Source organism: Podarcis filfolensis (genome assembly GCF_964270895.1).
Source record: "Podarcis filfolensis genome assembly, chromosome: 2".
NCBI classification, from domain to species: Eukaryota; Metazoa; Chordata; class Lepidosauria; order Squamata; family Lacertidae; genus Podarcis; species Podarcis filfolensis.
Genome location: NC_139605.1, coordinates 69042547 through 69053450, shown reverse-complemented (window position 1 = coordinate 69053450; position 10904 = coordinate 69042547). Strand labels below are relative to the sequence as shown.

Sequence of the window (10904 nt, the reverse complement as noted above, 5' to 3'; positions counted from 1 at the left end):
ACATATCGATGTACGTGCTTGGTTGGTACATTTATGAACATTTATTTTATATATATATAAGACCTTAAACTTTTTATTACAGTTCTCACAAGTTATGCGGCAATGGGTGCAACTTTCACTGACGTCATGCATTTAGCATGTTGTGCGCAACCAAGATCCACTGTTCAAACTCTGGGAGTGTGAAACCTGGGTGAGGGTGCGAGTTTTGGAAGGCAATTGTTGTAGGTAGCAGATTACACATACACACACAAAAGGAAAGGGGTTTCCTCTCAGTGGTAGCAGGACACGCATTGCAAGAAGGTTCAGTCACACGCATCTCCAGGTAGGGCTGTGAAAGACCCTGGAGAGCTGCCCACCTGTGCAACAGACAGTTCCGAGTTACACGGTGCCTACAAGCCTTACGTGGCTTCAAATCAAGCGGCACAAAACACCTGCCCGCCATTTGACGCGATGGACGTTGCTCAAATACTCGCCTCCCCCGAAAGTTTTTGCTCCAACTGCTTCGGACACCATCCGGAGCTGGCCGAGCACATTGCAACGAAGGCAGTAGAATGCCTCTCCTCAGCACTCGAGCACACTTTCGGCGGCTTCCATAGCTCAGCTGCTCGCGGACTGCCAGCTTGAATGATTGAGACCCAACAACGTGACCCGAGCGCATCCACACGTTCTCCTCCCCGACGCCCCTCTTCCTCCTGGTCTCCCGCGTACTGCGCCGCCGCTCTGCCTTCCTTTCCTCCCATTGGCCACATTCCCACTCCAATAGCCGCCGGGCGCCGGAGCGGCCGCTTCCTTATTGGCTGACAGGCCTCTGCATGACGCAGGCTGAGGACCGGAGGCGGGGAGGAGCGGGGAAGGGTGGGCTGCTCCCGCTGTCATCCCGAGTCGGCGCAGGCGCACTGGGGCCGGCTATTGTGTTAACCATTATTGTAGCGAAGCGGACGGGCTGCCGCCGGCCTCCTGTTCCCTCAACGCCCCGCAGTCCCGGGCCGGAGCCCCTCCAGCCCCGCTGAGTCCAGCGCAGGCAGGCAGGCAGGCAGGCAGGCAAGATGCCGGTGAGAGACCGCGCTCCCCCTTTCCCTTCCCCGGCGCCTCGGCCCCTTCCCCGCCCTCCCTGCTTCCCTGCGCGCTGCGGGTCCGTTGCTAGGGGCGGCGCTGGCGGAGAGCGAGGCTGGGCGCCGGCGGGTGAAGGGCCGGGAGGGCGGCGGGCTGCAGGGCTTCTGCGGGGGGCGGGCGGTTCTGCAGGCTTATGGGCCGGGGGCGGCGGCTTCGCATGCATTAAACGTGTAGTTGTTGCTGCTGCTGCTGCTGTTAATAATGTGTACCTTACAGGAGTCAATAACATCTACCTCACCTATTCTATTATTATCTACCTTATGTGTAATATCTACCTTACAGCGGATTTTTTAAAAAGAAAAAGCCACCTACAGAACCGATTGGAAAATTCGCAGTAGAAGCATGTGGGCTGTTGTGAATATTACATATGTATGTGTGTTTGTGTATACATGCATACATATACAGTGCTTTTTTCTGGGGGGACGCAGGAGGACGCATACCCTTAAACATTTTGTGAATCTTTGTACTTTTGTCCATTTACTGTATTTATTTTCCCCGATGTGAACAATGAAATGGGGATATTCTTGAATCAAAATGAGAGTACCCCTAAACCTTTTTTTTAAAAAAGCACTGTACACACACAAATATATATATATATATAGTGCCCTGGGGTGATGACTTAGGTGCTGCTAACGCAGCCATTTGACTTCACATCATTGATGACTCTCAAGACAGATGGATGCCAACCATATATGTATGTATGTATGTATGTATGTATACTGTTCATTGGGCCTGGGCCCTGAAGGCAGCTCTCAGATGTGAGATCCCTGCAATATGAAGCCGATTGAAAATCCAGAATGAAACCATCATGCGATTACTTGTTGTGATGCTGTGGATAGATGTACCTCGCTGAGCAGGGCCTTTCCTGAAGGCAGTTTTCAAAACAAGGTTTTTGCGGATTGCGGCCATCTTTAAATATGCAATAAAATCATGTGATTATTTGTTGTGATGTTGTGGGCATATGCCATACTGGGCAGGGACCCTTGAAAGGTAGCTTTCAAAATGAAATCCACAATAAAATTGTGTGATGTCGTATGGTGATCACAGTCAATGCCTTCATCCTTAAGGCAGAGCAAGTTTTGGTATTTACTACTGTGTGCATTGGTGACTGTTATCCTGTGTTGAATTAAGCCCTGACTCAGTTTTGTATGTTGGGGAAGTCTGTGGAATAAGTGTTTTCTGGGAAATGTGATTGCAAAAATAAAAGTAAAATATATTTAAAAGATGATCCCAGAAATCAAATTTAGCTGGTAAAAATCATTGAAATCTCCTCAGGTTGACTTAGTATGGCTTATGTTAATTTTGCTTGCATTAGAATATCATGCCTTATACCTACATCAGTGCTGTGAACTTTCACTGAGGCTGTTCATTTGCTTTTTTTGAAGCAAAACCAAGATTTTTTCTGTTGTTACAGATGTCACAATGTATGTGTAGTTGAACTTAGCGCTGAGTCAGAGCCTTTTAATGCATTCTGTTGTGTCTAAGTAAAAGCCTTTTGATGTGTTTGTGATTTCCTTGCTGTGAAGTCATATGCATCCTCTGTAAAGCTGTAGCAACGTGTATGCTGTTCTACAGCAAGACTTCCTAGGCAGGTTAGCGTGAAAGTCTAGACATCAGAGTTGTCTCAAAATTGGTTAAACTGTGGCTCTCTAGGTGTTGCTGGCTTTTAATCCCCCATCATCCAATGGGGGTTATCACCATCCTAACAGTGGTGACTGGATTTGATGTGAATTGTATTTAGCAACATTTGGGTGGAGTGTGGGTTTTGACTGCTGATAAGTAGGAGTGGTCAAAGGGTTTACGAATGCACACACACACACACACACACACACGGAATTTTGCAGGACCCTCCCAGATGGCACCCACCAAAGTGGATGCAAGCACATAGGTAAATATTAAGGAGCGGATGAAAAACGTTCCCAAAAGCTGCTATTGCTTTTCATAGAAGAACCATTTGTCTATGCCTTTGCTCAGATTTATGATTCTGAGATATGTAATATAGAGAACCAGGCCTTTGGCTGGTTGACATCTGATGCCCTTTTGAAGGGGGAAATTATTGGATTGTCTTCATTTTTGTTTTTATTATGTATTTTGTGTTTTTTATATTTTAATTTTTTGTTGTGAGCCACCTGAGATCTACAGGTATAGGATGGTATACAATTAATAATAATTTAAACAATACATCTTTGTTGAGGATGACATGGAGGCTAAGGCTTCAGTCTTCACTTACCTGGGAGTAAACCCTATTGAATCAATAGGACTGACTTCTAAGTAGATATGGTTAGGATTGTGCTGTTGGTGCTTAAATTGCCCATATACTGTACCACCTTGTGTAAATGCATCTCTTAGCCTGCAACACTCCTTTCAATTCTACAATTCTATCTAGTCCAACCACTAAGCTTGCTGCAAGAAATCCAGAACTAGGTCATCCCCAACAAGTTGCTGTTCAGCCTCTTGCTTGAAAACCTTCAGCAAGCAAGACCCCAACCCTATTCTGGGTAATTGGTGCTAATGTCAAATTGTTCAAGCACTTCTGCTAGTGTTCAACTATTAGCCCATTTGAGCTAGTGTCTGTGGCAGCAGATAACAAGTCTTTTTTGCCCTCTTCTGTGTGATAGCCCTTCAGTTTTTTGAAGAATATATAGTCCCCATCAGATTTTCTTTTCTTTTCCAGGCTAAATATACCCAGTTCCTTCAGTCTTTCCTCCTGACCATCTTTGTTGCCTTGCTTTGAACCCATATTTCAGTTTGTGCCCTTCTTTAAGCGTGGCACCCAGAACTGGACATGGTACAGTATTCCAAATGAAGTTGGACCAATTAATGGAGTTTAAAATCACATTTGCCTTGTTTGCAGCTGCATCACACTACTGACTCATGTTCAGTTTGTAACCAGCTACAGTCCTGAGATCATTTTCACCTGAACTGCTGCCAGGGCAAATATCTTTCATCCGAGACCTAGCATATTCAATTTTTTAATTTTCTTTTCACTTTTGCATAATGCAGAACTTCACAGTTTTATTTTGTAAGCTTTTTGTTTTAAATTGTTTTGTTTACAAACACGTATATCAAAGAATATTGATACTGACAATGTGCTTTCAGGGCATGGTATTTATAATATGGTTCACCTAGAACAAAACATCTCAGTGTAAATCTTTTACTTGGCAAATGTAACACATTTAAATATGGTGTAAACCCTTTTGAAATTTGGGGATTTTACAAAAAAAAAATATGCAGTGCAGTTTGACTTACTTTTGAAACATGTATGCTGCAATCCAAAGCGATATTGGTGCGCCAGTATTCTGGCGTCACCCTCTTTTTTTGGTCTGTTGGTGTTATTTTTCCCTTTGGAGAATCTGGGGAAGCATCTTTGAACTCAGGGAAGTTTGGGGAAGGGCCTATAGTCCCTCTCACCATGGCAAGTACAATAAGTTCCAGCCTCCCCCCTAACGTAGCTGAAAATGATCCCTAACATTGTGCTTTGAAGGTGCTTGGAAGTCTTTGGAGATACAGCGCAAGTGCGCAACAAGTGTGGGGATGATGATCCTCTGCCTCAATTCCAAGGTTGGGACAAAGGTTCAGACCCTCATCTTGGAGCACTGAAACAAGCCCCAGACCAGGAGGGGGATGAATAATTCTTCCAGTGGTACAGGGTACCTCTTAATCTGCTGGGTAAATGCAGAAGTAATCCCTGCTCCCTCCCCTGCCTTTTTTTTTTTATCTTATATCTCGAGAATAAAAGTCTACAAGCATCTAAAACAAGCATCTACAATAAATTTAAGCAAAGGTCAGTTTTTCAGTTTCTTGTAGACCTTTCTCCAAGCTTAGAACTGATACGGGAAGCATGGGAGAGCCTTTGAAGGTGTGGTGAAGTCAGGGTCAAGTCCTTTCCTCACAGCCACTTTGGGTATGGGGCAGAGGCAACCACAAATTTTGAGCAGGTACCAAGGCACACAAAAAAGTTGAAGGGCCTTGAATTTGAGGGTTCAGTGTAACAGTATGCTGTTTCTCTGCCATCAGAAGTAGTTGTTATCTAGTAGGTGGTGATTACAGATCACTTCTTTGCTTTACAGCTTTGCTTCTTTCATGAATTATAATTGGTTATTTTCTTTCTTTCTGTAGATTAACAAATCCGAGAAGTCGGACAATTCTGATAATGTTAAGGTTGTTGTTCGCTGCCGGCCTTTCAATGAACGGGAGAAAGCAATGTGTTACAAGATGGCAGTTAATGTCGACGAAATGCGAGGCACTATTACTGTCCATAAAACAGATTCTTCCAATGAACCTCCCAAGACATTTACATTTGATACCGTTTTTGGACCAGAGAGCAAACAACTTGATGTTTATAATTTAACTGCAAGGCCAATTATTGACTCTGTTCTAGAAGGTTATAATGGTAAGTGCTTCTTTGTTGCATAAAAATGATGGTATGAACTGACCCTTGCTTTATTAAGAATTGCAAATATCCCGTGTTGTTTGCACCTACTGTTCTGCTTAATTACAGAACGCCAACTGTTCATAAAGTGTTCTGCTTCTGAAAAGTGCCTCTGTTTTTCTAATTGCTAACATAATCATCAACAACATTTTACTGTGATTAAGACCTGTTCACACACTTACATAATAGTCATCCTTCTGCATTATAATCTCCCAAGTCCTCTTAGAATCATATCTGGTCCCCATCAGACAGCATGTAGATTTCCTTTCCTTGTTGCAGAGGCAACTTTAGTTTAGAGAAATAGTTGTGTCCAGGGATAGCCAGCATGGTACCTTCCAGATACAGTTGGACTACCAACACTCACCAGCCTGTTCAGACCTTGGGCTCTATTGCACTCCTCTTTCCCCTTTCTTCTTTCAGTGATGCTGCAAGGAGGAGACTGGCAGGGTCTGCTTCCTGATAACAGCAACTGCATCCCGCTCACAGTAAAAAGTCAGGATCATAAAACACAGGTCCTAGCTTTGTCCAATAAGCCATAGTTTGAACAAAACTACTAATATTCCCACAGCTGCATTAAAGGAAGAGATGGGCAAGGTCAAAGTTTTAGCAAGCTCATTGACATAGCACTGAACCATAGTTTAGCATTGTATCCATGCCAGGACATGACACCATCCCTGACTTTTCACTTGCTGTTTCCCCAATTCCTGTTATAGGCCTGTTCTCACATTATGTAGATATGTATGTATGAATGAATGAATTTGGATACATATACTCGAGTCCCCCCCCCACCTTCTGGTGTGTAAGTTACATTCGTATAGAAACCTTGAAGTTTTGTTTTGTTTTTAAGGCGAGAGAGAGAGAGACCTAGTTATGGGACCATGCACCCTTCATAGTAAATGGGGAAGGCGTGTATTTTGCACTTAGTACTGTAATGTGTATCCTGCTATGACAAGTAAGGTGAATTTTGGGCCTGTGTTAGAATTAGAGGGGGTGTTACTGAACTTGTACACGGAGGCTGCTAGCTAATACTGCTGAGAAAAAATCCATTAAAAATCAATTTTAATGGGTTTCCCCTTCTGTACTTGTCCTAGTGATACATGCTTTCTTGATAAGTAACAATTTTCTTCCCCAGTCTAGTGAAACTGACCAGAGGTAATGTTAAATTTCAACCCTCAATTTAAATGAAATATGAAGAGATGGTTTAGTGAAGGCAAATCTAAGGAGGTGGGAGTGTGTTAGGTTCGCTGTGGCTGGTGCACGTCGTGCTAAGCTAAACCATGATTATTATTATTTCATATCCAACCATTGCTATTTACATTGTATTGTCTTAATAGTGCTGGTGGTGTCCAAGAAAAGATTAACAACTTCTCTGCCCTATATTGCAGGCACCATTTTTGCTTATGGACAAACTGGAACGGGGAAAACATTTACTATGGAAGGTGTCCGGGCTGTTCCAGAACTCAGGGGGATCATTCCAAATTCTTTTGCTCATATTTTTGGCCACATTGCAAAGGCAGAAGGTGATACAAGGTAAATCACTTAATTGCTTTCCTCACCCCCAAACCCTAAAACACCAGTGCTGGGTGAGGCCAATGGCCAAAACTAATCCAGCAACCTGTTTTAACACATTCTCAGCTCAATGCTTCTTGGAAGCCCACAATCAGGGCACCCTTCATCTGGTGTTTAGAGTGTTAGTTAGACTGAGGTTTGGATTACTTGTGAACATGGAGGTTGCAGTTTAGCTATTTGTGCTATTATGTCTACCCAAAACCATCCTCCATGAATTTGTCTGATTTCCTACTAAAGCCACTGGTCATGGTCACATCCTGTGACGGTGAATTTCACCAGTATGTGTTATACAAAGAAATATCCTTTGTATGTGCTGGATCTGCTGTTTCTCAGTTTCATTACATGGTCACATTCTAATGTGAGGATGATTATTTTCTCTCTCTGTGACATCATTGTTTTGTAATCTTGCATCATGTTCCCACTTTGGCTGCGTCTTGTCCCCCAAAGTCAAAAGTAAAAAATGCTTTCACATTTTCTTACAAGAAACATGCTCCAACCTCCTGACTGAAATAAGATCCCTTCATTATTAGTTTTACATCAATCTGGTGTTTTGTATATTTGCTTGTAAGATCAAATTAATTCTGAATATGTTCTTTTTTCTGGGTGCATTAAACTTCAGGTTTTTGGTCAGAGTCTCTTACTTGGAAATCTACAATGAGGAAGTGCGAGACCTGCTGGGGAAAGACCAGACACAGAGGCTGGAGGTAAGCACTAATAACTTTTAAACTAGTGAGCAAAGGGAATAGTATAACAAAATTACTAATGGGCAAATACAAAGTGTTGTATCCAAATGTCACTCCACTCATCAGAAAACTCCTCACCCCAGCAACAGCTTCTGTGAATGAAAGAGCGAAGGAAATTATATTTTTGAAAATTCTCACTTTCTTCTTAACCCTCTCTCATGGTGTTCCAAAAATTCCTTAACCCTCTGGAATTTATTTGGTGAAAAGTAAGTGAAAATTGCCTCCCCCGCCCCACCTTCCATTCACAGAAGCTTCCACTCAGAGTCTCTTCTGTGAGCAGAGGGACACAGAGCAGTATTTCTTTAAAGGCTGTTTTTAGGCGCTTTCCCAAAATGACTGCCTGATTTGTCTTATAGGTTAAAGAACGACCCGATGTGGGAGTCTATATCAAAGATCTTTCAGCTTATGTTGTAAACAATGCGGATGACATGGACAGAATTATGACACTTGGTCACAAAAACCGTAAGTTGCACATAGCCACCTAGCTGTTCTTGCCTCCGTTATGTGTGGTTGACACATTATGTCTCTGAGGTGGGCAGGGCTGCAAGTTCCATTGCACAGTCAAAAATCCTTGGGCTGACAGAAAATTTAGTTGGATACCATCCAATTATTGCAGCTTTTCTAAATTATTAATTTGCATACCAACCACTATCCAAGCAGTTCACAGTGGATGCTTTTATTTTTGTAATTACCCTATACATCAGGTTAAACTGAGAGATAGGTTGACTTGCCTAAGTCTGGTAAGGCTACTCAGTTTCATAACTGAGGAAGGATTTGGTTCAAATCTTATCAATGTACTACACTGGCTCTTCAGCTGAGCTCTTATGCTCTTGTGGAAAAGAAGAGACATGCCATCCAATTTAGGAAAATACACAATACATGAATGTTTTTGAAACAATAATCTGGGCAAAGTGTTGCAGTTGCTCTGGTAGTGTCAAAACAGTGTTATTTCAATTGGGGTGCTGTTATTGTTTCATATGTTGTTATTGTTATGCATCTTTGTGCATTTATATTGTAAACTGCCCTGTGATCCTCAGTTGAAGGGCAGTATAAAAAATTATTTTTTTTAAAATGGAATTGTTAACATAAGCCTTTACTTGTACATAGGTTCTGTTGGTGCCACGAATATGAATGAGCACAGTTCCCGTTCCCATGCTATCTTTACAATTACAATTGAGTGCAGTGAGAAGGGTGTTGATGGGAATATACATGTGCGCATGGGCAAACTGCACTTAGTAGACCTTGCGGTAAGTTGCTACATTCATTTCTTGCGGAGAAGTTGTTGCATGCATTTCTGATGCAGCTGTCTTGGGCTGTCTTAACATGAGGGCTGAGATACCATCACAGGAGACCCTTCTTTCAGAGCCATCTTGTGCGGGTACTCAAAAGCAAGTGTGTCTGTATTAAGTGGTGCTTACTCACAAAAGATTGCTGGCTCAAAGCGTTGGGACAACCTGGGCAAATTCACCCAAGCTTGGTTGCAAGGAAGAAGAAGACCATAACTTTGCAGGAAGAGTCTTAAAAGCTTTCACTATGTAACTATCATTAAAATTGTGGAGGATGAGGATCTGTGGCATGTTTTCTTCTGGGAACTGATTCTTGGTTTGTTGGAAAAATGTAGTAGGTTCCCTTAGATCAGTTGAAACGTCTGTGTCCTAGCTGGACTTTTTCTGCCTACCAGTGTTTAAAATACAGTGTTTGTTCCTGAAAATCCTCAAATAAAAAAACAGTATATCTGGAACTTTATTTGCCTTTCAGCCTGTGTGCCTTTTATAACCCACAGCAATCATGATCTGCCCCTCTGGCTCTGCAATAATGAGGGCTAGGAATGTTTTATTTAATAAAAATGATCCCACTGTTCCCTCTTCCTGCAGTGCAGTAGCTTTGTAATACTTCTTTTTCTTCTTGTTTTCAAGTCTAGACTCCAAGGCATTGCTTGTAGCAGTTGTTATTTTAGGGATGTCATCTGCCCTGGGGTTCCTTGCAGTGTTTCTGGGGTGCAGCTTTTGAGTCATACACCAAGTATGAACTTCTTGATTAACTGAAGTTCCCCCTTTCCTCATTTTATTCAAAGGGGCAACCCTAGTCTTTCCTTTTCTAGCTGCTTTGCAGTGTTCTGTGGTCTCATTTGCAGAAAATGCTTGTGCTGGAATTTTCAATGCCTTGTAAATTTCTCCCCTCTCTTTTTCAAGGGATCAGAGAGGCAAGCAAAAACTGGAGCCACTGGGCAACGACTAAAGGAAGCTACCAAAATCAACCTTTCCCTCTCTACCCTTGGGAATGTCATTTCTGCATTAGTGGATGGAAAGAGCACTCATGTGCCTTACCGGAACTCTAAACTGACTCGACTGCTACAGGATTCCCTTGGAGGCAACTCTAAAACTATGATGGTAATGATGAGAATGTCACATTCAGTTCCATAATGCTCTAGTGAGCTGAGGCAACAGCTTGTTGTAATAGCTGCTATTGCTACTTCTTTATGCTCCTTCCCAAGGAGTTTCCACACAGCACTTTCTCCCTGCTTCCCATTTTGTCCTCACTTAGCAGTGATTTCAGTTGGGCAGCTTGTACAATATGCCACACCAGCCCTTAATGGGATTTTTTAAAAGTATGTGTTTGTTTTGCTGCAAAATTGTGTGTGGGATTCAGTTAAGTTGTTGTATACATGGAACAATGTCCGCTAGTACAGCTGGACTCCCCCCGCCCTTATGTGCTCCCATATACCTCAAATCTACTCTGGCTCAGGTTTGGGGGGCATGTGGGGGAAGGAAGGTCTTGTTGCACAAGTAAACCTCTGTCTGCATGCGTACCCCACTTAGCGCTACCTTGAATTCCACCCTCTATTTATAAGTAATATATACAATATGGGGTATGAATGTAAAGTTTTAGCTTTCCATGTTTAGGGTTTGGGTTAGCATAATTCTTGAAAGCATGATAAAGCAGGCAAATGCATACAGAAACATTTTTTTTAGCCTGGTGTGTTTAGTATAATGTAGGAAGTGTTACCAATTGGTGAAGCAGACACGAACCACATTGATAAATAACTT

At 42.5% G+C, this 10904-nt stretch overlaps 1 protein-coding gene across 2 annotated transcripts in view; it reads left to right on the top strand.

The window, feature by feature from the left end:
• The first annotated feature begins 819 nt into the window (after window positions 1–819).
• The window catches only part of KIF3A (kinesin family member 3A), a 29728-nt gene continuing 19643 nt past the window's right edge, over window positions 820–10904 (top strand). For both annotated transcript variants that reach the window (XM_083600123.1, XM_083600124.1), the window contains exons 1-7: window positions 820–1052; window positions 5233–5506; window positions 6931–7075; window positions 7734–7818; window positions 8214–8319; window positions 8965–9104; window positions 10050–10247. In XM_083600123.1, the coding sequence (XP_083456249.1) occupies window positions 1047–1052; window positions 5233–5506; window positions 6931–7075; window positions 7734–7818; window positions 8214–8319; window positions 8965–9104; window positions 10050–10247 (954 nt within the window). In that variant the 5' untranslated portion in view covers window positions 820–1046. The remainder of the gene's footprint in view (window positions 1053–5232; window positions 5507–6930; window positions 7076–7733; window positions 7819–8213; window positions 8320–8964; window positions 9105–10049; window positions 10248–10904) is intronic.